The 26,721-nt window shown below is 38.9% G+C and overlaps 1 protein-coding gene across 1 annotated transcript in view; it reads right to left on the bottom strand.

Annotated features, from left to right (window-relative positions):
* Nucleotides 1-26,721, bottom strand: part of INTS4 (integrator complex subunit 4) — a 115,881-nt gene that overhangs the window by 52,585 nt on the left and 36,575 nt on the right. The window contains exons 5-11 of the mRNA XM_058545528.1: nucleotides 20,301-20,486; nucleotides 19,586-19,636; nucleotides 15,986-16,074; nucleotides 14,849-14,969; nucleotides 8,942-9,013; nucleotides 6,988-7,162; nucleotides 801-1,006 (exon numbers count right to left, since the gene is read on the bottom strand). Coding sequence (XP_058401511.1) covers nucleotides 801-1,006; nucleotides 6,988-7,162; nucleotides 8,942-9,013; nucleotides 14,849-14,969; nucleotides 15,986-16,074; nucleotides 19,586-19,636; nucleotides 20,301-20,486 — 900 coding nt within the window. The remainder of the gene's footprint in view (nucleotides 1-800; nucleotides 1,007-6,987; nucleotides 7,163-8,941; nucleotides 9,014-14,848; nucleotides 14,970-15,985; nucleotides 16,075-19,585; nucleotides 19,637-20,300; nucleotides 20,487-26,721) is intronic.

Here is a 26,721-nt window from a genome sequence, read left to right as displayed (position 1 = left end):
TTAATATTTTTAAAAACTTTAGTACTCACAAACAAAATCCAGACAGTTTAGAAAAATAATTCAAGAACCATATAGAGTTGTACAGCCGAGGAGGCAAATCTGTATTCATATCCTGGCACAGCCACTTATTAGCTGTGTGACCTCAAACAAATTACTTTTTTCTCTGTAAAACTCCAGGGTTGAATGAATTGATCCCTAAGATCTCTTCCTGTTGTAACTATGATTCACTAAAGAATTAAATCAAATCAAAAGCTGAAGAGAATTCTTCATAATTTAGCCCCTGCCTTATCTATAGCCATTTCCCTCCTCTCCTCCATCTCTTCAACTCTATGCTACTATTACAATGAATTCCTTTTAATTCCTTGAATATATCATACTCACTCTTACCCCTGGGTCCTTACACACTGCTCCCTCTGTTTGGTACCCTACCACCCTACATCAGTGCCACTCCTTCCAAGGAAAATGCTTCATTAAGTCCTACTCCTCCTTTAAGTGTCCACTACAACATTCCTTCTTTCTTCCCTATCTCCCCAACCTTTCCTCAGACAATTCAGGTTAGCTACTCTCTGTATTCCCGGGGCACCCTGTCCTTTCCCGATCATAGCAATACCAAGCTTTATTCAGATTTCCTGTTTAATAGTCAGTCTCCTCCGTCTTGGGGGAGTTTTGTGAGGAGAAGGCAAAACTGTGCTGCCTATATACTACTTATCACCAATACCTAGCACAACAGCTGGTTTAAAAAAAAAATGGCATTCAGTGGGTATTACTGAAGAAAGGAGTAACAAACTGTGAACACTCACCTCTAACACAGCCAGGACAGTGTCAAGCTGATCCTCTCGGAGGGTGATATTGTTAGAGATTTTTCTCATGGTATGTATGGATTGCAGACGTACTTCCTCAATTTCATCATTAAACATGTCAACCAGGAAATCAAGGCACTTCTCAGCAAAAGAGGGTGAAGATTGGGCCAGCATGCAGAGAGCCTCCACAGCAGCAATGCGGACCTCTAGAGAAAAGGGGACAAATAAAACTGCACATCAAGTTAAGAGCCACGGGAAAAATCCAAGAAAGATGACTTCTCATTCAAGTTTGTCTTTCACTCCACTCCTCTCACACTACAAACTCTCTCTGGGAGATCTCCTCCTGCCCACGGATTCAGCTACCACCCTCACGCTGACCTAAGACCAAGGACTTTGGTGTCACTAGGACTAAGGTTTAGATCTTGACTCTGCAGAGAGGTGATCAAGTCACATATCTGTCTCCATTAACTGAATTTCTTGAAAACTAAGTTGTCTTACTTACCTCAGTATTCCAACCACAGTAAAGTACTTTTTAAAAAGGCAGTTTTAAAATAATAATGTTATTAAAATTAAAACAGGCTAGGGGCCGCCCCGGTGGCGTAGTGGTTAAGTTCACGCGCTCTGCTTCGGCGACCTGGGATTCACCAGTTCGGATCCTGGGCATGGACCTATGCACTGCTTATCAAGCTATGCTGTGGCGGCGTCCCACATAGAAGAACTAGAAGGATGTATAACTAGCATATACAACTATGTACTGGGGCTTTGGGGAGAAAAAAAGAAAAAAAAAAGAGGAAGATTGGCAACAGATGTTAACTCACGGCCAATCTTCGCCCCCCAAAAAAAACATTAAAACAGGCTAGATATCATTACTCTCATTTTAGAGATAAGATTCAGCAAAGTGAATTAACCTGCCTCAAAGTGATTGAGAGCAGAGAAAAGACTAGCACCCAAGTCTGCTGATTCTAGACTAGCATCATACAGCGGTTAAGGGTACATGCTTTGGAATGATGGAGGTCTCACAGTGAATTGTGAAGAGTAATCCCTCCACTAACTTGGAGGGTGACCTCGAATAAGTAACTTAACTTTCTAGCACCTCAATTTTCTCATCTGTTAAATGGAGATAATACCCATTTCCTTACAGAGTTGTTAGGACTACTAAATCACATAATATAGGTAACGCACATAGCACACTGCCTGGCATATGTTATAAGCACAGTAAATATTAGCTATGGCATGGGTATGAGTCTTGTAAGCACCTTGAAAACAGAAGCATGTCTTCTACCTCTCTGCACCTTCAGAATATGTAACAGTAAAGCCACTGAGTCCAGGAAACCCTCCATTCATTCACTAACAATGTTTCCTCAACGCATACTACAGGCCAGGCCACGTGCCAAGTGCTGAGATACAGAGATGAGAGACAGTACGGAGATGAGACAAGAGTAAGCTATAGGCAATGTTCACAAGACTTCCATACACGTTTGTTTGTTCCAGTGGTTCCCATGTGGTTCTCCAACAAAATGTAGAGTTTCAAAAAAGAAAAGAAAAACACTCAAACCGTGGTTAAAACTCACAAATAGGGCTGGCCCCGTGGCTTAGTGGTTAAGTGCGCGCGCTGCGCTACTGGCAGCCCGGGTTCGGATCCCGGGTGCGCACCGACGCACCGCTTCTCCAGCCATGCTGAGGCCACGTCCCACATACAGCAACTAGAGGGATGTGCAACTAGGACATACAACTGTCTACTGGGGCTTTGGGGGGATAAAAAAAAAAGGAGGAGGATTGGCAATAGATGCTAGCTCAGAGCTGGTCTTCCTCAGCAAAAAGTGGAGGATTGGCATGGATGTTAGCTCAGGGCTGATACTTCTCTCACACACACACAAAAAAACTGACAAATATAATCTGTTTTTTGTATGAGAAAGGTTTTATAGACATTTTAAAAGCAGAGTTACTGGTTTGAAACTCTGTAACTCTGGTTTTTATAATACATTCAAGGGAGATGACTCAGATTTTTCTTGGTAGTTTACAAATTCCTCCTTTTCATCCGAGGGGAAGGATTTGCTCCACTTCACAAAACATAATTTAAACATGAAATTGCTAATAATTACAAAGCAAGCGAGAGATGGACCTAAATGTGTTAACTGCTGGCTCTTCTTTCTAGGGCTTTATCCATTACACCACACTGACTCGTGTAATTCTTGCAAGTCTATCAATGGAATCACAGAGAAACTTCTGATCAGCATGAGATAAATCAGTATGACCTGAGCTGATGCAATTCTGAGCAAAAGAAAAGAAACTTGGTATTTTACTTTGCATGTACAGCCTGGCTACAGGCAGGTAAATTAACAATTTCTACTGGACTTTTTGGAATGTTGAAATTATTTTACAGTCTCCTTAAGGGTCCAGGGCAGAGAAAAAGAATTCACTATGCAAGGGAGAAAAAAAGACTGATCCTCCGGTGTCTTAACATGTGTAATCAGATCCTAACTTTGCTACTTACTAGCTTTGTGCTTAGTACTAAAGATACAAAAATGAACAAGAACAAGACTGTCTCCCAGCACCTACAGACAAGAATAGTTAATTAGGTTACAGAATGATGAGTGGCACAACGGAAAAGCACAAGGAGTATAAGAAAATGCAGAAGAGGTACACAGCCCACTCTCAACAGGATCAGAGGCAGCTTTCTGGAACAACTGACCCCTAAAATAATACCTGAGCGAGCTGCTAGTCAAAGAGAGAAGAAAAAGGCCCTTCTAGGCAGAAGAACCAAATGTACAGAGGTCCAGCTGGAAGGGATACCATGAAACAACTAGAAGACTAAAAGTATGTGTGATATTACACTCAAGTCCACGGCCAATGAAATAAGGCTCCATTTCAGTCCCAGCAATGTGTCCCTAAGACCCTAACTTACCCAGAATTCTATAAATATGATAAAACCAGAAAGCTGCCATACCTGATGCCAGTTATGAGCTACTCACTTTCCAAAGTTAAGTTCCTTTAATTAAACCTTAGTGAGAAAGTGAAAACTGTAGAACCACATAAAATTTAATTGTGATGAAATTCAAATGTAGAAACTAAACAAAGCAAAAATGGTAGCAGAAACAAAATAAAATAGATTCCAGGTACTTGTATTAGGATAAAACGTGTTTTAATAACTGGACTTCCTTATTATCTAATACTATTTAAATTATAATTCATGTATCAAGTTTACAGAGAACAAAAAAGCAGAGGGAGCTTTCACTAATTTCTATTTATACAGAACATCTTACAGCAAATTGGAAAGAGTGACCCAATTCTTATATCGACTAACGGAAAATTATCTTTCAAAAGTAATTTTCGGGCTGGTCCCATGGCTTAGCGGTTGAGTGCACACGCTCCGCTGCTGGCAGCCCGGGTTCGGATGCCAGGCGCGCACCGACGCGCCGCTTGTCCAGCCATGCTGAGGCCGCGTCCCACATACAGCAACTAGAAGGATGTGCAACTATGACATACAACTATCTACTGGGACCTTGGGGAGAAAAAGGGAAAAAAAGGAGGAGGATTGGCAACAGATGTTAGCTCAGGGTTAGTCTTCCTCAGCAAAAAGAGGAGGATTGGCATGGATGTTAGCTCAGGGCTGATCTTCCTCACAAACAGAAAAAAAAAGTAATTTTCTTGCCCTCCTATGAAGAAGTCCTATTGTGAGGTAATTTTTTACAGGCATTTTAAAGACCTGAATTCTAATACTTTGACACAAATTTACTGTAAAATTTGGACAACCAACACTATCTCCTCAGGTCTGTTACCCACACTGAAAATGAGGAGGCTGGAGTCAATTATCTCAAAGTACTGACATTCTGTGATCTACGTGAGATAAATAGCATCATATTATGGAAATCACAAGAGCTTTGCAGGACTTCTATTACTGGCTAAGACAGAGTAACAAGGGCCAGATTTATCTTTCTACTGAAACAACTAAAAACAGAGACAAAATATACAAAACACCAGTATTCAACACACTGGACACCAGGCGATAAATGGTAGTAATCCCTGAGAGATGGGAAACAAATGAGGTGAACCGTGTGATTATGCCAGTTTACTGCATGGAGAAAATTTCCAGGTTGCAGGTCTTCCTGAGCTGAGAAGATAGAGCTGGGAGTCTGGAAAGGCCAATGTGCCTAGCATCCATAGGGCAGAGCACCAGAAAGGAGAGAACTACAGAGAGACAGAGAGAGCTTGGGAGATCTGCAGAGGAGCCCCCGCAAGTCTTCACCTGAGTTCCGATCTGTGAGGAAACTATCCAAGGTCTGAGAAAGAACCACTGAACAGGATTAGAAGGAAGAATCTCCAAAGCTTACACATAGTCTACAATTGTTTTTTCAGAAGAGTTTGTTTCAGTAGTGGAGAAAAATAAACCCTAAAGTAAATGTTACTCGGGTCCTGCCTACCAAAGCTTAAAAATAAGACCTGAACTAACTGCATCCCAGAACAAAGCTCAAGAATATTTATAGGAATATAAAAACGTTCAGCAGCCAATAAAGTGCAATTCACAATGTCTGGCATCCAATCAAAAATTACCAGGTATGCACAGAAGCAGAAAAATATAAGCCACAATGAGGATTGATTAATCCATAATCATTATGGATTGATTAATCCATAATCAATCACAACCAACCCAGAAATCACACAAATAATAGACCTAGTAGACAACGTCACGAGGACAGTTACTGTAAAAGCATTCTCTGTTGACAAAGCAAAAAGACTAAGTGTGTTAAGTAGAGACATGGAAGATACTAAACCCAAAGACCCAAATTCTAATCAAACTTCTAGGGATGAAAACCACAATGTCTGAAATGAAAAATACACTGGATGGGATTAATAGCAGATTACACATAGCAGAAGAAAAGATTAGTAAACTCCAAGACAAAGGAGTAGGTACTATCCAAAGTGAAAAAACACCAGGAAAAAAAAAACAATAGAGCACCAGTGAGCTGCAGGACAACCTCAGCAGCCTAATACAAGCATACCTCATTTAATTGTGCTTTGCAGATATTGCCTTTTTTACAAGACCTTCCACCAGCAAAAAGATTACGACTCACTGAAGACTCAGATGATGGTTAGCAATTTTTAGCAATAAAGTATTTTTAAATTATGATATGCACAGTGTTTTTTTAGACGTAATGCTATTGCACACTTAATAAACTACAGTATAGTGTAAACATAACTTTTATATGCACCATGAAACCAAAACCTTCGTATGACTCGCTTTATTGCAATATTTGCTTTATTGCAGTGGTCTGAAACCGAACACGCAATATCTCTGAGGTGCACCTGTATATATGTAATTGGAATCCCCAAAGGAGCATGGGGCCAGAAAAATATTTAAATAATGACCGCAGACTTTCCAAATGTGATGAAAACTATAAACCCACAGATCCAAGAAGCTCCACAGATTCCAAGCATAAGAAACATGAATAAAACTACACCAAGACACATCATAATTAAACTGCTTAAAATCAGTGATAAAGAGAAAAATCCTAAAAACAGCTAGAGAAAAAAAGATACATCATCTACAGAAGAACAAAGATAAAAAGTGACAGCAGACTTCTCAACAGAAACTATGCAAACCAGAAAACTGTGGAACAACAGCTTTAAAAGACTGAAAAGAAAATCCTATTAATCTAGAATTCTATTCCCAGTGAAAATATCTTTCAAAAATGAGGTGAAATAAAGTCTTTATTTGTCATACAAAGGCTTTGAAGTCAGACATACCTGGTTTTAAATCTTGCTTCTGTCTCTTACTAGCTGGGTGACTAATAACAAGTTATTATTGTTAACAGTATGAATATAAATTTTTACTACCAATTATTAAGTGCTTACTATAAATGGATCATGTATTGTGCCAACTGTTTTATGTATATATCATCTCACTTAATTCTCACAATTCAGAAACATTTACCATTAACCTTGTTTTACAGAAATGCTGGAATTTAAACCTAGATTGACTGAACACAAAGTCCACGCTCTTAAGCACTGTATCACACCACCTGGGCCTAAGCCTCCTGTGTTTGTAAAATTAAAATAATAGTAGGTACTTCATAGAGTGACCGTGAAGATTAAACAAGACAATGCATGTATATCACCCAGTGCAATGCCTGACACACAGCACTCACTCAGTAAATGGACACTGGTATTATTATGCAGTCATACTTACCATACATCTCATCTTCCAATCCATGAACAAAGGCTCCACAAGCTCCTGACTCGATCAAGTTCACAGCCCCTGTATCTACTTCTTCCTTGGGAGCATCATCTCCCCACTTCCTGCCACTGGAAAATTCCCCTGAACTGTAAAGTTCCTTGGCACGCTCATGGGCAGTGCGTTTCCGCTGTAGATGACGACAACAATTACCATTTACAGGAGATTCATGAGGAAACAGTAACACGCAACCCGAGAAGATGAGAAGGTAGGAAATAAGACTGCTCTCTGACAGTTACATTTTTAAAAAAAATACTCAACAGATGAGAGATTAAAGTAAGATCAAAGGCTCTCAGGTCTATCATAGCTGATAGTAACCTTATTAAAGATAGTAACCTCATTAAAGACAGCGAAAGACTGTGTTGATCAGACAGGTGGTTATGTTTGCAATGGCAGCACAAGAAAGGGAGAACCAGAGAGGTAAATAATGGCAGTGTCCCTGAAAGCACCATCCTAAGCAGACAATACACTGGCCCCAGAAAAGAAGTGTTTTCAGTTCCAGTAGAAGTAAGTCTCTATTTGGCAACATTGTGTTCTATTTGAGCAACACCCTGCTCACCAAACAACCTTCTAGTAAATTTACCTTCTGCACAGATTGTCTAAGGGGGGCAATATACTGGTTGGCTAAAGTAAACATCCGGTCTACTTGACAGTTACAGTTCTCATCATGAATGAATGAATTGCCATTCTACTTTATACATCAGCCTCTTATGAATGTTCTTGGTGTGAGTCCATATCCTCGTGGCTGATCATCTCAAAGGCACTAATGAAATATAGCATCTGAGCCTACAGGATGCGGGTCAGACCCAGGAGTAAAGTTTGTACCCTGTGATGCTTCTTAGAAACCCTTGCATTACCCATCCCTCACCATTCACCATGAGCATGTCCATCTTTACACTTCTACCTAAGTATACACAAAGAACACTTAATCACCAACCTCAAATGAAGGCTATGCCCTTCAGGGAACCCATGTGGCAATGTTTAAAGAAGCACAGATATCAATTCCTCAACCATGCCTAAGAATTTATCTTATGGATTAACTCCAAGAAAAAAAAATTTAATATGCATGAAGATGATACTCTTTATGTGATTTATAATGGCAGAAAAATTAGAAGAATCTAAATGTATAAAAAAGGCTAAAAAATGATGGCACAACTATTTAACAGAATATTATGCTACCAGTAAAAATGAAGTTAGCAATATTAAATAAAGGTATATGATATAGCAATAAATATGAAAAGCAGCAATTATACAATGATTCAATGTTTAAAACATGCATAAGAAAAAGAGCTAGGGAGAAATATACCAGAATGATCAAAGTCACTGTGGCAGAGTAGTCGGAATATGGGTCAATTGTTTCCCTTTTCCTTGTATTTATCCAAGATTCTGTAACTCGTCATTTTTAAATTATAAAAGTGATAAGAAAGTTATTGTCAATGAATGTTCATATCATACTCTCAGACTCTTATTTGGTCCTGACAACTCTGTAAGAGAGCTATCATAGTGAAAGCTTAAGGGATTCCATAACAGGCATTTTGTTACTGTTCAGAGAAAGGATTTACTCACTCTTCCATGGGAACTACCGTTGAAAAGGAATCCTAAGATGTCATACATCTCACAGAATAAGACCAGACCTTTGTAACTTCTAACAAATATAGAAAGTTAATCTTGTCTCTTCTTGTAAAACACAACCTGTACAAAGTATTTCATTATAATAATTTAAAATTTAATGAAGGGTAACTTGTAATTTGGTTCAAGTTACTAAGACTTTAAATTAAAATGTAACCTAGTTACCTTACGTTAACTTAACAAATGCATGGGCAGCAAAATTAAATCAACACAACTTGGCTTATAGCTACACTGATGTTGGTTACAGAAACCCAGTTTAAACAACAAAGAATTCAGTTACCCTCAGATCTGACATCAGCTTCTTGTCAAGCGTCTGCTCCAAGAAATGAGAACTGACTTGCTCCATAGAGCCCTGTAAAAAGAAAACAATCCAGAGTAAATTAAACAACTTTTAAGACCTGGACATTATCTTAAAATTCAGAGTTTGCAGCCAACTTATACACATAAAGATAACATTATTCTTGAGAGTAAACATGCCTATAGGTTCTGAATCATCAGGAAAATAATAAAAACATTAGCAACAGCAGCTAGCACCTAAATAGGGCTTACTATGTGTCATACACTGTTCTAAGTGCTTTATACATACATGAAACTCATCCAATCCTCACTACAACCCTACAAAGTAAATACTATTATTAGTCCCATTTTATATGTTGAGAAAAAAAGGCACAAAATAATTAAGTAACTCATTCAAGGTCACAAAGAATGTAAATTACAGAGTTGTGCTACAAACTCAGGTTCCAGAATCCTTTGCCTTAACCACTACTACTGTCTCTCCATTCTTTTTCATTTCATTCTTTCCATTCACTTGTTCATTCATTCACTCATTCAATGAAACAAATATTTATTTACCAACCATTCCATTATATGCCTACAGTTACCAGGAACAAAAATACAAAAATAGAAAGACATCAGTTCTACACTCAATGATCTCACAGACTAGTGAGGAAAACTGATAAATAAAGAGATTATTGCATTATGGTATGAAATGTTATAATACACATTTATAAAGGCTGCTACGGGAACTCAGAGAAAAAGCACTATGGGGTGAAGGCAGGGAGAGGTATATCTGGGGAACTGGAAATCACAAGGGCAAACGCATGAAGAGAGAATGCAATATGGGAAACATCAAGTGGTTCTATGAGTGGAATATAGGATGGGGGTGCCAAGAATGAGGCAAAATAGATAGGCAGGGATCAGATCATAAAGGGCCTTGTTTCTCACAGTAAGGAGTTTGCCTTATGAATAATAACTAGATAATCTCTATTAAATATTTAATGAGCTCACCAATGTACAAAATATTTTACTTATATTTTAAAAATTTATTCCTCCCAATAATCCCATGAAGAATGTACATTATCCTCATTTTTTTGATAAAAAATTGAGGCTAAGAGATTCAGTAACTTGCTCATTTCAAATAAGGGAGAAACAAAGTCAGGCTTACACCTCATAAACATCATCTTGGCAGCAATGTGGCTAGTAGACCAGAAGGAATCAAAATGAAGCAGAGAGACCAGTTAGGAGGCTATCAGAGCAGGTCCTAGACATTCTTAAGGAATATATTGGAGACTTCCTCTAATTCCTAAGTTAGTAAATATGGAAATGCTTACATAGGCTCTGACTTTTTCTCCAGTCACACTTTACATAAAAAGTTACATGTTCTTTGGGAATATCCTTACCCAAGTTAACACCTTTCCTACAACTCTAGGAGAGCAATTTGTTGTACTGTTTTGACTTAAGTAGTTTCAAAACCACTTTTTCTTATAACTACATGGTACAGTTTGTTACATATATCTGCGCTAATACCAAATCTAACATTCATTTTTCAATACAAAACATCAATTTTATGAACAAGAACCGTAAATTTTTAAGATCTCCTCATTTTCTCTTTAGTTTTACCACCAATATTAACAGTTGGCTTTCTAAGGGGCACTTTTTTTCCTACAAAGATGAAAGTTTTAATAACTTCACAGTAAATTACAGTAATCTATGGTCTCAATGCCTTCCTCCAATGCCTTCAGCTGAGCTCTCTCCCAACACAGTAGCAAATAGGGGCTACTATTCAAATTCCATACTCAAAAAAATTATGTATCGTTATTTGTAACAAATTTCCAGGGTTATCTAACAAGAGCTGAAACTTTCCATTTTAAATCCACAAATACCAAGGGCCCTACAGCATAGTAATCCACTTGAAAAATGATGAGACCTGAACTAGTACAGGCCCAGTGGAAATAGAAAAGGGATAGATTTCAGGGATGTCAAGAAGGTAGAATTGATAAGAATTGATGATTCAGTGGATATGGGTCATGGAGAAACAATTCCCAGATGCCTCTGAGTTCATAACTGGGTAGATGACGGCATCATTAATGAAAGCACGGGAGGAGCAGATTTGGTCCAAAAAGATAATGAGTTCATCATAAAGTGCATCTCATCAATCAGGAAAACATCTACATTCTTGTCTACTTTAACCAAGACAAATATATCCAGGAAAGATCTCTCCAACTGTACTACTAGCACTACTTAAACACCTGTTTTATAACACTAAGAAAATCATGATATTTAACAAACAAGTGTGTCAAACCTGCTTTCAGAGCAAAAACTGCTCAATTAGTATAATAACATAAATCTATACATTCTTTTTTTATTCCAATTTTAAGGCTCCTAGCATCTAACCAATTAGGTAATAAAAAGAGCAGCAGACCAAAAAAAACAAAGATGGATTACTATGTGAGATGTAAAACTGCCACTGACTAGGACATCTGCATTTGCCCCGGGAAAGACTAGCCCCGGGCAGAAAACCTACAGACATAAAAACCTACAATCTAATTGTCTGAAAATGTTATAATTTTTAAGGTAAAAGACTTCTGGAGGCTTATAAATAAGGTTTAACTCTTACTGAATAAGAGAAATTAAACTTAAAAAGAAATCATTGAACTAAAGACCCTATTCTAGACAGAATATCAATTACTATGATTAATTTCAAAGTAGTGCCTGTATTCTAAATAGTCCCATGGAGCTGTGTACTTGAAAATCAAATTTCTTTGCCTCATTAGGGCAGTTACAGACAACCAAAACCAACCTTTTACATGGTTTTGAATTTTCTGATACAGTCCACATCTGAAATTTTTTATCCTGCTATAAGCCAAGGAGAATGCGGACTATTCATTTTTTGTGCAAGATGGACTTAAGTCTAAAGCCTTATCATTTCATTTAAGTTCTTGAAGAACCTGGCTTCTGCTTTCCTCTTGAGCTTTATCCTGTTCACACATCCCCTACTTTGAACATCATTTCCCCACATCAAGAACTACTAAACTTCTTGTAGTTTATATGATAACAGTATGCATGATGCTGTATTCTTTGTATATCTCTGCTCATATTTTCTCCTTCTCTACTTCTTAACCTGGCTAACTCAGATTCATCGTTCAAAACTCAAGCTCAGAAATCACCTCCTCTAAGAAGCCTTCTGTGGTTGTGTTAGGTGCTCTTTCCTAGGAGTACCAGGTATTATAATTGACTGATTGCCTATGTCAACCTACCAGACTATCAACTCTTTTGAAGACACAGACTATGCTCGGTGTTTGTTGACTTGATAAACATGTGGTCTAAAGACCATATGCAGTTTGTGGCCGGCCTGGTGGCGCAAGCGGTTAAGTGCGCGCACTCCACTGCCGCGGCCCAGGGTTCGCTGGTTCGGATCCCGGGCGTGAACTGACACACCGCTTGTCAAGCCATGCTGTGGCGGCATTCCATATAAAGTGGAGGAAGATGGGCACGAATGTTAGCCCAGGGCCAGTCTTCCTCAGCAAAAAAAGGAGGATTGGCATTGGATGTTAGCTCAGGGCTGGTCTTCCTCACACAAAAAAACAAAAAACAAAACCATATGCGGTTCACCTGGTCACAGGTTTGTCCACTCAAGAGTTGGAGTGGGGGAGTTTACCTCTTAGTTTGCACAGAGGGACTAGTAAACCAGCAGGGCCTTAACTGCACAATCACAGCTCCCAATGCATAACTGGACTCTCACTAGGAAGGGATTCGACATGGGCTTAGATCACGAAGTGTAAATGAAGGGTCATTTACTATCTACGTGGCTTTAGACCACGTAATTGCTAAGCCTTAGTTTTATTATTTATACAATGAATAATATAATATCTACCTCATGGAGTTTAAAAGGATTAAAAACTATTTGCAAAAAGGGAGCACGTTTATGAGTGCATGTATGTACATATATGCACATGTGCCTGTGTATAAGGAAGTGGGTGTGTGTGTGTGTATATGTATATATGGCACTAAAATTGCCTAGCTTACTAAGCTCTCTGTAAATAGTAACAATTATTATCAGCAAGTTTAGATTATTAATTACTTTTGAAGTACAAACATAATTATTTATATAATTTGGAGCTGTTTGGATTTGAAATCACTGAAATTATAACACAAAGCACCTGACACATTAGAGTCATCTAAGTGGAAACTTTTAATTCACCACTGTAATTCATTATTCATACAGCTTTACATAAATGAATTTCAGATTCTATGGGGCATAAAACTGAAAAATTTGAATGACCCTGCTTTAAGGATTACTTTCCTAAATTGCCTACTCAGATGAAGACATAGCATTGAATTATTCCTCTAAAACACCCTCCCCCCCCCACACACACATGCAGCACACTGTAGATGCTCAGTAAATGTTGAATGAAAAAATCTGATGAATGATTGGATTGTTCTGAATTTTAAAATATTTACAGGGCCGGCCCGGTGGCTTAGCGGTTAAGTGCACGCGTTCCGCTACTGGCAGCCTGGGTTCAGATCCCAGGCGCGCACTGACACACCGCTTCTCCAACGATGCTGAGGCCACATCCCACATATAGCAACTAGAAGGATGTGCAACTATGACATACAACTATCTACTGGGGCTTTGGGGAAGAAAAAAAGGAGGAGGATTGGCAATAGATGTTAGCTCAGAGCAGTTCTTCCTCAGCAAAAAGAGGAGGATTAGCACGGATGTTAGCTCAGGGCTGATCTCCCTCACAAAAAAAAATAATAATAAAAAAAATAATAAAATAAAATAAAATATTTACAAATCAAAACAAAGCTTTAAAATGTGAATTCAAAAATAAAATCAATAACTGGCTTAACTCTATATTTTATTATGGACAAGCAATATAAGCTATAAGCAGGAAATACTGAAATCATCCAGATTCCTTATTATTCCATGAAAATGCTTCACACAGGTTTTTGCAGTTATCCCACAAATACTGTAATAGGACTAGGGCTATCACGGGATCTGTGTCCATTAAAGTCAGGTCCCAAAGTATGTAGCCAACAATCTTACCAAGACTGGCAGAGTTGGAGGCCCTAAAAAGGGAAGTGCCCAAAAAACAATCTCAGATTTTCTTGCTGTGACATTTATACAAATTTTTATAGATACTAATATATATTTATATACTATAACTACCCCCACCATCCAACATAGTATAGTATTTCACAACTTATAAACATTTTCATAGACAGTATCTCTTTTGAGCACAACCCTGTGAGGTAAATATGAGAGATATTACCCACTTAATAGATGAGGAAACTGAGACTAAAATCAAGTGAGATGTCCAAGATAACACAGCTATAAAATAAGGCTGAGTATTAGGCTAACACTCCTTCTTCTATAAGACAGTTCTATCTCTGAAAAGTTAAAATTTGTTTACAAATGAACTGAGTCCCTAAAGGCAAAACAGTAGGAAAGTACAAGGCTAAAAGTCAGGAGCTTAGTATCTGAATCCATTCTACAACTTTCTATTTGTATAAGTTGGATACTTAACTTCTCAGAGCCTCAGTTTTCTTTCCTGGAAAATGGGAATAACAGCATCTATCTTGATGGGTTACTGTAAAGAGTAAATAGATACTGTAAAGAGATAATGTAAATGGCCTCACAGCAAAGTATCTAGGCCATAACAAGTGCTTAGTAAATGGTAGCAACTAGGCCTTGGCTGTCTCATACGCTAACAAGTTTAAACAGGATTATCTTTAAAATTCTTTCTAATTCTAAGACTATTTCTCCATTGGAAAGCAAGCCATTTCTTTTTATTTTAAGAAATACTAGGGTTTCTAAAAATGAGTTCAACCTAGCCCTATCAAGAGTTTCCCAGAATGTTTGTACAAGCATAACAGGCAATGTGTTCATTAAAGTATAGCTTACCAATAGCTTTGCAGCTTGAACTCGAACTACCCAGGAGCCATCACTGACCATGTGACAAATTTTTCCAAATGCATCGTCAACTAAGCGAATTTCTTCATTAGAAGAAGGGATTGGGACAATGCTAAATTAAAAGAAAAGAAACCACAAATGACAAAACATGGGCCTAATGCTGCCAATTCAATAAACTGAGAATGACCAAGGAAAACTGGCACAAATTGAAATGATAATAAAATAATACAAATCCTAGAATGACAAAAAACACTTCATAGTAAAAAAATCACTCTGGGAGTATAAACCAATCCTTTTAGTTGGACTGCAAATTTTCAGTGTCTTGAATAAAAGTGTTTAACCTATCAAAGGTTCAAAGATTTATGAAGATACCAAAAACTTGCTGCCACAAAGTATTTTGTATCTTTTTAAGTTTATTCTCTCCTATAATTGCATTGCTGTCAATATAGTGAATCTCTGAATAAATCAATATAAAACTTGCAAATCTGGTCCTAAAAGAAGAGGCAATTTCCAATTAGTGGGGTTTTTTTTTTTTGGTGTCTATAGGTTTATTAACTCATTCTGGTTTTCAAATTTCAGCAGGCAGTTTAATGAAGAGGAAAAAACCACTTTTTCCTACAGAAGGAGCTCTTCTACAAAATAGAGTAATATTTGTCTCTCCACCTTAAAGAATCACTGTGAGAATAAATGATTCAATTACTATGAAAATATTTTTAGCCAGGAAAACATTCCATAAGTGACCATTATTCTCAGATTCACCTGGCATCTTTATCTGGCATTTGTGTTTACTAAAATGGGCCCCAAACAATTTTAAAGATTAAAAAATGTGGCGGGGGGGGAGGTGCTGGAAAGCACTTGAGAAAGACAGTCCAATCTCTTCATTTACAGATGAGAAGGTCGGGACTCGGAGAGATGATGTATCTTTCCCCAGGTACACAGAAAATTCATGGCAGAGCTGAAAAACAAGGACCAGGCCTCCTAATTTTCAGGGTCTGGGCTTTTCCTCTATTCCACACTGCCCTCCAAAAATCTAACCAACATTGCTTTTCCAGAGGTGGGCTTTTCCCATGGTGGGAGGAGAGAAAAATGGCTTAGCAATGAAGAAAAGTGGCTTACACCCACACTGACCTTTCAGGATAGAGCTGACTGACAACCCAGATAAGCTGGACTGCAGCACTGCGCACTTGTTCATAGTCATCAGAGAGCAATTTACAGGCCTGCAAACAAGAATTCCAGAAGTCTGTTAGTTCTGTGCCCTCCCAGGTGATGTTCAAACTATTTTCAAAATGAAGATAGGGTGGCTGGATAAGGATGCCAATCAAAATACCTGTGGGTGGTTTGAACCTCTTGAGCCTTTGCCCAACAAAGAATTCTTGGCCTCTGTCACCTGCTCTGGCTACATTCTGACTGTGCACCCTCCCACCCCACGTCTGAAAGAAGAACTACAGATTGACAGACAGCACAAAAGCCACCTAGAATAGCATCAACCCTAACAAAGCCTGCTGGGAGCCCACAGTGCTGCTCTCACAGCCTCAAACACCAAAGATGGGTTTTTTCCCCATCTGTCAAATCAAAGCACAAATTTTTGACTGACAATCCATCTGAAAACTCAAGCACTCTAAATAAATGTATAATTTTAATGCTAAGCTGCCAAAAGAGGCCAGATTTTTCTGTCTTACTTTGGTTTGAAATGGAATATCCCTACTCTACCCACAGTCATGGCAACACCCTAGACTGCAGCAACACCCAGAACTACTCCACTCCTGAAATTTTAAAACCCTATATTCCAAGCTTTGACCATAACATGCTACTCCACCAGCTCTTCCATGCCCATGACTTCACCCACCACACTTGCTCCTCAATCCCACTTAACCTACCTATCCATTAAACCAGGGTGTCTCAACCTTGGCACTACTGACATTTTGGACTGGATAATTCTTTGTTGTGAGGGGCTGTCCTGTATGTTGTAAGATGTTTAACAGCATTCCTGGCCTCTACCCACTAGATGGTTGTAGCACTGCACCCACTCCTTCTCCCAGTAGTTGCAATAGTCAAAAATATCTCCAGACCTTGCCAAATGTCCCTGGGGAGCAAAATCACCCTTGTTGAGAACCACTACTTTAATTCCATCCTTTTTCTCCAAATGAACCACCTTCTCCTTGCTCCATACCCTTCCATTACACTTCAGTCTCCTGCCAGCACTGTCAGCATCACCATACACAAGCCCCTCAAGATCTCTGCTACAGCTGCTCTGCAAACCCAAGACCTTCTTCTACTCCTCACAAGGGCTGCAGAGCACTGGCAAAGACGACCACACTCTCTAGGGCATTGGTGGTTCATCATCTCAAACTTTACTGGCCCTAATCCAAAATCTCTTAGACCCCTGCTTTCCAATTCCATGTCCCAAGGCAGCTTTTCTTCACCTCCTCCTCAGGACCCCTATCCCACTACCAGCCATAAGGCAACCTGCCTATCTGAGAAAAATCAAGGTTCTCAGGCATAAACTCTCTCAACTATTCCATAACAGTTATAAATTCATTTATACTTGTATTCTCCCATACTTTGTTTTCTCAATATCTGAGGAAGAAGTGTTCTTTCTAGTTCCTTTTTTTTTTAATATATAATTTTATTTATTTATTTTTCCCCCAAAGCCCCAGTAGATAGTTGTATGTCATAGCCGCACATCCTTCTAGTTGCTGTATGTGGGACGCCGCCTCAGCATGGCCGGAGGAGCGGTGCGTTGGTGCGCGCCCGGGGTTCCGAACCCCGGCCGCCAGAAGCAGAGCGTGCGCACTTAACCGCTAAGCCACGGGGCGGGCCCTTCTTTCTAGTTCCTAATCCTTCTACTTTTGCTATGGATCCCTTCATTTCCTCACACAGGCCTTCCCTCACCATCCTCCAAAATAGGTAGTCTTTGTGATTCTCTATCATAGAACCTATTTATTTACCTCACAGCACTACTCATATGCTATAATTATTGTGTTTGTTTATTAATTGCCTGTCTCATCCATGAGAATGTAAAGGAGATGGACCCTATCTAACATGCTTCGCATTGCAGAACCAGCCTTAGGTACTCATTGACTTGCTCATTGATTTGCTGGACGAATCAGCTCAGGAATCTGATTTTCTGCCTCAAGGCACTTACTCCACTATTTATCCTCCTTTGTCTCTTCCATCAGCAACTTCTCCCAAAACACTGGCTCTCCCTTCAACATTCAAACATACTTAGCAACTATCTTCAATATACAAAAAACCTTCCCTTAATCCTATGCCCTCTTCTACCATCTTCTTTAAAGTATAGTTGATGATCACTGTTAAACTGCCTCACCTCAATTGACCCTAATCTGACTTCCACCCCTACCACTCTACTAAAACTGCTCTCTTCAAACTCACTAATGGCCACTTTATTGCTAAGTCCAATGGGTAGATTTCAGTCCCATCCTAACTGACCCCTCACCAGCATGTGACACTGCTGACTGTGAGAACTTCCCCCTGCCTTTTCTGGAATACATTTTTCCTCCTCCTCTATCTGGTTGCTCCTCAGTTCCATTCTAGGACTCCTTTCTTCTGTCGATCTCTTAAATGTTGGACTTTACACATGTCTCCATCCTTGGTCTCTTCTAATCTTCTTACTCTCCTTAGGTATATCCATGCCCCCCAGATATTGATGGCTCCAAACATCCACCTCCAGCTCTAATCTCTCCTGAGCTCCAGACCTTCGCAACTACCCATGGCCTAGAATTCTCCTCATGAGTGTCCCATCAACCCTTCAAACGCAACATAACCACGACAACTCATTATGGTACCTAATCCTACCTTACATCTCAAATCCTCCACCATCATTCCATCGTCACTCCCTTGAGGCCCTCATCATTGCTTGCCTAGTTAACTGATACAGTCTTATGCCACTAAACATCTGAATCACTGACTAACTCTTCTTCCTCTGAGTCCTTACTTTCCAAGCTTCTTTTAATTATTTGGCTTCCCACCAGTTTTCCTATAGGGAGAGACGGTGCTGATCACACCAACACAACCATTCCGAACTCTTTCTACTTCATTTTGTAAAAGAATAAACTTGGTTTACACATCAGTCATAGGTGCTTGGCTAATTACCATCTTCCTCTGAAACATAAAACCACTCTTGGTAATCTGATCTCTGAGCATGGATTTAGATTGCCTGTCTCTAGATTCATGCAATTATTCTATAAGAGAAATACCACCTTGTAAGGCCTTCTGCTTAAGGAATCAATCAGCTTCTCCTAGTGATACTATAACTTCACTGTGCCTTTCTTTACCAATAATACAACAATCACATGATATCTTTTCACATGATCCCATGGTCTTGGTCATCCTTCTCCAGAAATATTCCAGTTTGTCAAGTGTGGTGCCCACAAATAACTTCATGTTTGGCCTAACCAACCAAAGATCAGCAAGACTACCAATTTCCTTATTCTGAACACTACACTTCTCTCTGTGTACTCTGGTATTTATATTGAGCTATCTAAATCCTCCTAAAAGTCCTTTTCACATGTACTGGTGCTATTCAATTACATATCCCCCATTCTCTTTTAGAATGTATGTTTGGGATACAATTTCACATTCATTCCCATTAATGTTGCCACTGTTAGCCAGCTGAAGCTCTGTGTTTTCAAATTCTGACAACCAGTGTGCCATACTCCCAGTCTAGTGGTACCTCCTCCCCTTCCAGACAGCAGTCATTTAAGGTACCTGATTATAAATTGTTTGGTGTAATTTCAGTCCTCTTTCATGGAGCTGCAACTAGATAATAGAGATAGAGTTTAAGCAGTTGGAAAAAAAGATCAATATTTTCAATGTCTCCCCACAATCTCACATATTTTTCCCCCATTATATCAGATTAACATGGTTCCCTCTAGCGAAAATTAGTGCTATATAAATAAGAAACCTGGTCAAAGACTTTTCAGTAGAAGCACTCAAACACTTAATAACTCTAACCCATGGACTGTCTCCCAAGGGGATATTAGAAAAATATGAAATAAGGCGGCTAAGGAAGAAATGGTTAACACCATTTCCCACTAAAAAACACCTCCCCTGTAACTTTCACCTGTATTTCCAAAAACGAAAAGTACAACCTCTACCTATTCTAATACAATACCAAGTAACATCCCTCTCTCTGACCTGGAGGAAGGATGTGACTTGTATTATACTACAATAGTTACAAGTTGTACCCTCCATGTTTCAGAAACACAGATGGAAGCTATCAGAGAAGCTCAAAGAAAACACCTGTTATACAGGAATGTGTGCCTTTGAGTTCTGTGATGCCACCAACACCTTCCTGAAAGTGTGCATAAGGTATATCCTGGGAGGATTCAGAATGTATCCAAGGGAGCATTAGCCATGAACTTAAAAAAAAAATGAAAAATAAACAAAACTGTCCCCACTTAGTTTCCATGATCTTGTTTACCATGGCTTTTATAGCAGCTGTTCTGACACGTGGGTCTTGATCACTGAAGTAATCCCCTATAATCTTCTGGACATCTCTGACAGCTAGGCTTTCTGCATCTTTTGTGACACTTTTCTCCAAAGAGCCAAGGTTGCCAAGTAATTGCAAGCACTTATTTCTTACACCATGGGAGGTATCTGTCAGGTGCTATTAAAAAGAAAAGAGAACAAAAGGACATGAAGAAGATATCTTACAAATAAACAAACAAAAAAAGAAACAAAAGCTTTGTATCAACTTTAGGGATGACTTCAAAAACTACACTTTCCCAGCCCAGTGGCACAGCGGTTAAGTTGGTGCGCTCCACTTAGGTGGCCCGGGTTCACAGGTTCAGATCCCGAGTGCAGACCACGCACCACTTACCAAGCCATGCTGTGGCGGTGTCCCACGTATAAAGTAGAGGGAGATGGGCATGGATGTTAGCCCAGGGCCAATCTTCCTCAGCAAAAAGAGGAGGACTGGTAACAGATGTTAGCTCAGAGCTAATCTTCCTCACAACAACAACAACAAAAACCCTACATTCTTGGGGCCGGCCCAGTAGCACTGCAGTTAAGTTCATGCATTCCTCTTCAGTGGCCCAGGTTTCGCCGGTTCAGATTCTGGGCACAGACCTACTCACCACTCATCAATCTATGCTGAGGCAGTGTTCCATATAGAAGATCTAGAAGGACCTACAACTAGAATACACAACTATGTACTGGGGCTTTGGGGAGAAAAAAGGAAAAAAAAGAAGGAAGATTGGCAACAGACGTTAGCTCAGAGCCAAGCTTCCTCAAAAAAAAAAGAAACCAAAAACAATCTATATTCTCAGTAGTCTTGTCTAGTATCATGTTACTTGAGTATGTGTCTTCCAAAAAGAATCATGAGTCCTTAGAAAATAAGACTCCTGTTTGTTCATCACTGAATTACCAACAGCTAGCACTTTGCCTTCTAAAGGGTAGGTACTTTAAAAGTGGCCCCTAAATTGCATTTTATTTGCTACCAAATTGAAAAATACAAAAATTTATAAATTTTTAAAACTTGTAATATCCATACAGTAATATGTAAAAATCTTAAGTGTACCACTCAATTAATTTTCACAAAATGATTACACACATATAACAAGCACCCAGATAAAGAAACAGAACATGACCAACACTCCAGAAACCCTCTTCATGCCCCCTCCCAGTAACTACTCTACTTACATCAAAAATAGCTACTATCTAGACTTTTTTTTTTAATAATTTTATTTATTTATTTTTTCCCCCAAAGCCCCAGTGTATAGTTGTACATCATAGTTTCACATCCTTCTAGTTGCTGTACGTGGGACGTGGCCTCAGCATGACCTGACAAGCAGTGCGTCGGTGTGTGCCTGGGATCCAACCCCGGACCGCCAGCAGCAGAGCGTGCGCACTTAACCGCTAAGCCACGGGGCTGGCCCACTATCTTGACTTCTAACACCCAGATTTATTTTGCCTATTGTTGAACTTTATAAAATCAAATAGTGTCTGGCTTTTGCTTAATATTTTGTGAGGTTAGAGATTCTAGTATCGCATACAGCAATGGTTCATTCATTCATTCTCATTACTATATAATATTCCATTTGTATAACTGTATACTGTACAACAATCCATTTACCCTTTCTACTGTTGATAGATATTTGGGTTATTTCCAGTTTTTGGCTATTCTGAATAATGTTTCTACGAGTACTCTTGAATGTGGCTTTTGACGTACACGTTCACATTTATGTTGGATATATACTTAGGGGTAGAATCGCTGAGTCACAGGACATGTGTATGTTCAGCTTAAGAAGACACTGCCAAATAGTTTTCCAAAGCAGTTGTACTAATTTAACTAATTTATACTTCACCAGTTGATACGTAAGTGTTCCAGTTGTGCCACATCCTTGTCAACACTTAGTATTGTCAATCTGTTTCAATTTAGGTCTTCACACCAGCATTTTAACAACTTATCAGTTATCTGTTTCTCATACCTAGTCCAATGCTACTGAAACAATAATGCAGTAACAGAAACTGAAAATACTTTAATGAAATGAGGTTGTACAGTAGGTGATAATATGGTGTGGAACTCTGCCTTTTAAACATTTTAGACTGAGGGGCCCATGGCATACAGGTTAAGTTATGCTTCACAGAAAGAAATACTCATTATATTGCAACATAGTACTCATATACAAATAGATACACAGAAAGTTTAACAAAACAATATTTACCCTTAGATCTTGTGATGTACTTTGATATTTGAATTCTGTTTTGTTTTTCAAAAAATAGTGATCAAGACCGATGAAACTGACTGCCTTACCCACCAATGGATCACAGCACTCAGTCTGAAAGACACTCGTGTAGAAAAAAGCGAATGGGACTCGAAATTTTAAAACCTGGGTTCACAGATTTCCTTAGAGAAATGGCTAGTAGCAAGACCGGGGCAAGAAATATGTAAGAAGAGACTGGGACATCTTGTGCCAGAAAGCAAGGAAGACGTCAAAGATTAATGGAGTCCAGATCAAAAGGACACAGAAACCAATCTGTAAGGAGGTTCCCACTGTCAACATGTACATGACACCAAAAGCAAGCAATCAAACAAATCCAGAACGTAGGCCATTCTATAAGAATGACCCAGTTCCTTCAATAAATCTACGGCATTCAAGGAAAAAATAAAAACAAAAGGGGACTCAGTTACCGATTAAAGGAAATTTAAGAGATTATCCAAAGGCAATATAGGGATCTTTTGGGGTTTTTTGCGTGTGTGTGTGAGGAAGATCAGCCCTAAGCTAACATCCATGCCAATCCTCCTCTTTTTTTTGCTAAGGAAAACTGGCCCTGGGCTAACATCCATGCCCATCTTCCTCCACTTTATATGGGACACTGCCACAGCACGGCCTGACAAGCAGTGCATCAGTGCGCACCCGGGATCCAAACCTGAGCTGCCAGCAGCAGAGCGCCCGCACTTAACCACTACGCCACAGGGCCGGCCCCTACAGGGATCTTTTTGGATGCTAACCCAAAACAAACTAACTATAAAGAGATACCTTTAATGCAATTAAAGAAATTTTAATATGAACTGGTATGAGATGGTATGGAGTATTTGATACATCTTCCTGTTTGTTCAACTGTGCGTGTGTGTGTGTTACTTACACAGAGTCATAGATGTAAATGTGTGTATATAATGTACATATATATCCTCTAGCTCTGTCCACTGAGAGGGCCTAAAAACATCAAGACCCCAACAGCAACGTGCACACTTAGTGCCCAGATTTTAGTTTCAAAATACAATTCTCCACTAAGAGGAACCAGGGCTTCTTACAGAAAGGTTGATACCAGGGCTAGAGCAGAGAAAGTACAAGATGAGCCTGGAATATTTTATTGTGCCAGAAAGAAAGGAAGTATTCAAAGAACAATAAAGAAAAGTCAAAAGGACATCATAAGCCAGCTTGAAGGGGCTCCCACTTGGCCAAATCAGGGAATTTGAACATCAAGATGAATGATGATAGTAACAGATTATGATCCATTGAATAAACAAGGAATCTATAAGTCCATAACTGATATTAATAAATAAATTCAAAGTCTGAGGATAGAATATTTACATAGTTCCAAAGCACCTTCCCACAAAACATTTATTCATTTCAAAAGGAAAGAGTAACTTTACAGTAATGAAGTCCAACAGACACAACTTTAACCAAGCAAAGTAAACATCAGCAGTAATGGGACAAATCAAAATGGTGTACCAGCTAATAGGAGGCAATGAGAAGAGAACAGCATCACATCTGTGATATTCTAAAGGTAGATAACTTGAATCTAACTATGAGAAAATATCAGATAAACCCAAATTCAGGGAGGTCCTAAAAAATAACTGTCTTATAATTTTCAAAAGTGTCAAGGTCATAAAATCAAGGAAAGACTTAGGAATTATTCCAGATTGAAGAAGACTGATGACATATGGGGACTAAAATGCAACATGTGATTCTGAACTGAATCCTTTTCCTGTAAAGGACACTATTGGAACAAATAGTGAAATCTGAATGAGGTTTGCGGATTAAATGGTAGTAATGTGTTGATGTTAATTTCCTGATTTTGATGGTCGTATTGAGGTTATATAGGAGAATATCTTTGTTTATAGGAAATATACACTGAAGGATTCAAGAATAATGGGGCAACATATTAGCAACTGGTTCATGAGAAAAGAGAGTTCTTTATTTCTGTACTTGCCATTTTTCTGTATGTTTGAGATTTTTTAAAAAAATAAAAGAATTAAATGGTCTAAATACACACAAAAAAGAAGATAACCATACTGTTTCATAAACATCAGAAAAATATTACATTATCCATAAGAATAAGTGTACTTTAAGACTATAAAAAGAAACGAGCAGCTATAGCAGAACCACAACCACACAGGTGCAAGAATGCCTCCAGAAGGTGTAGGAGGCTTTGCAGAGAAAGTGGATTTCACAAATTGTTTCACCTCTTGTTTAGAGGCAAAGTAGCAGAGTGGAATGAGCACAGACTTGCTGGCCCTGCCACTTAGTATCTATTTGATTGATCTTCACCAAGCCCCTTGAGTTTTCAGAAATCCTTACTATGTAAAAATAGGAATAATATACCCTACCACGAAGTTTTATGGTGAGTGGATTAAATGAATTCATTTAACAATTATTGTATGTAAAATCAGCTAATAGTGTCTGGGACATAACAGACATTCAACAAGTACAGTGCCAGCATAGTGCCTGGCACTTAGCATGTACTTAGGGAAAAAAAAAAAAAAAGCCTGTTTAAAAAGAGAAGGGAGGGGCCGGCCCAGTGGCACAAGCAGTTAAGTGCTCACGCCCCGCTGCGGTGGCCCGGGGTTCGCCAGTTCAGATCCCGGGCGCACACCGACACACCGCTTGTCCAGCCATGCTGTGATGGCGTCCCATATAAAGTAGAGGAACATGGGCATGGATGTTAGCCCAGGGCCAGTCTTCCTCAGCAAAAAGAGGATTGGCAGATGTTAGCTCAGGGCCGATCTTCCTCACAAAAAAAAAAAGAGAGAGAGAGAAGGGAAACTGATGGCAAAAAAACAGAAAATGGAGAAAAGTCAGAGGTAAGAGTAGACCACCTGAACAAAATAGGACTGCTGTTCTGGCACACACAAGCCTGAACTTGCTAGTGACAGCTGTCTAACAAGACAGTGAGCACCTGTTAATGGTTCACATCAGAAAGCTCCAGGTGAAGATTCCTCAACTAAATGGGAACCTAGACTTTTGGGGAGAAGCTATGTCCTGTGTGAAAGTGGCAGGTAGTCTTACTCGGAGAAAGAACAGAGGAAACCTGGTGAGAAAGCTGCCACGCAGAGGGTGAGGCGCTCAGAGAGGGAACTTACATTATAAAAATGGCTCAATCAAACATTTTAGCTCAGAGTTAATTCTTGCCTCCAAGTTATTTAGGCCACAGAAATGTGAAACACACATTTTTATGTCCTCACAATGCCTCATATATAGTTAAGGGCTCAAAATTATCCATCAAAATAAGATACCAAAACCAAGAAGAGAAACTTTCAGATATGAAGCTGACGATGATTCTATTTGTCACAGTTAATAGTTTGTTTATTTGTTTAATAAACTATTTATATTTAGTATGGAAGCATCATTTCTCATAACTAAACTGTTGACTCAACCACCAGCCCCTGGAAGGTTGCTACCACTGTTACAAATATTTTATTTGATTTTCAAACAACAAACTAAAACCTCCTAGCTTCTATTAGGGTAACCAGGCAACACTGACACATAATCGGCCTATTACTGCGCACTGAATGTTAGCCCAAAAGAGAGCGGAAGTCTAAATCACACCCTCAGGGCAGCAATTACAGTTTTATACTGTTCTTCCCCTACAGGTCACTTCTTGCATCACAGCCATCATCAGTAATAGCTGCCTAGTGTCTGCTCGGCAGATGATGCTATTTTGGTGTTACACCCAGGCCATTAAAGTGCCATCATTTTTATATTAATGGAGTGAGTAAGCAAACCACATTCCCAATAATAAGAGCAATCCACGTCAAAAATAAAGCAAGCTAAACCAAGCGGTTTAAAACTATTGCTATACGGAAAAAACAATCAATGGTTAAGTATATCAAGAAAATCTGAGAATGAAGTTAAATAAGACAAAAATAACACTGACTAATTCAGTTTCAATATGGATTGATTTTAAGTACAGATAAAAATTCAGTGTACTTTGTATGCAAATAATTCTAACAGATACCCTCTCCTAACAAACCACACATAATATTCGAGTAGTATTTTATAAAGGTTAAAACGCTATATGGTTCTATCTGTTGCCTTAAAAGCTTAATGTACTTTTTGTATAGAATTAAAGGAACAGAAAAGAAACCGACAGACTAGAATAGAAAGCGAGATGGA

The sequence above is a fragment of the Diceros bicornis genome, chromosome 7 (assembly GCF_020826845.1).
Source record: "Diceros bicornis minor isolate mBicDic1 chromosome 7, mDicBic1.mat.cur, whole genome shotgun sequence".
In the NCBI taxonomy this organism is placed as follows: Eukaryota; Metazoa; Chordata; class Mammalia; order Perissodactyla; family Rhinocerotidae; genus Diceros; species Diceros bicornis.
The sequence above is the reverse complement of the archived record's forward strand: the minus strand, read 5'-3'. Positions and strand labels throughout refer to the sequence as shown.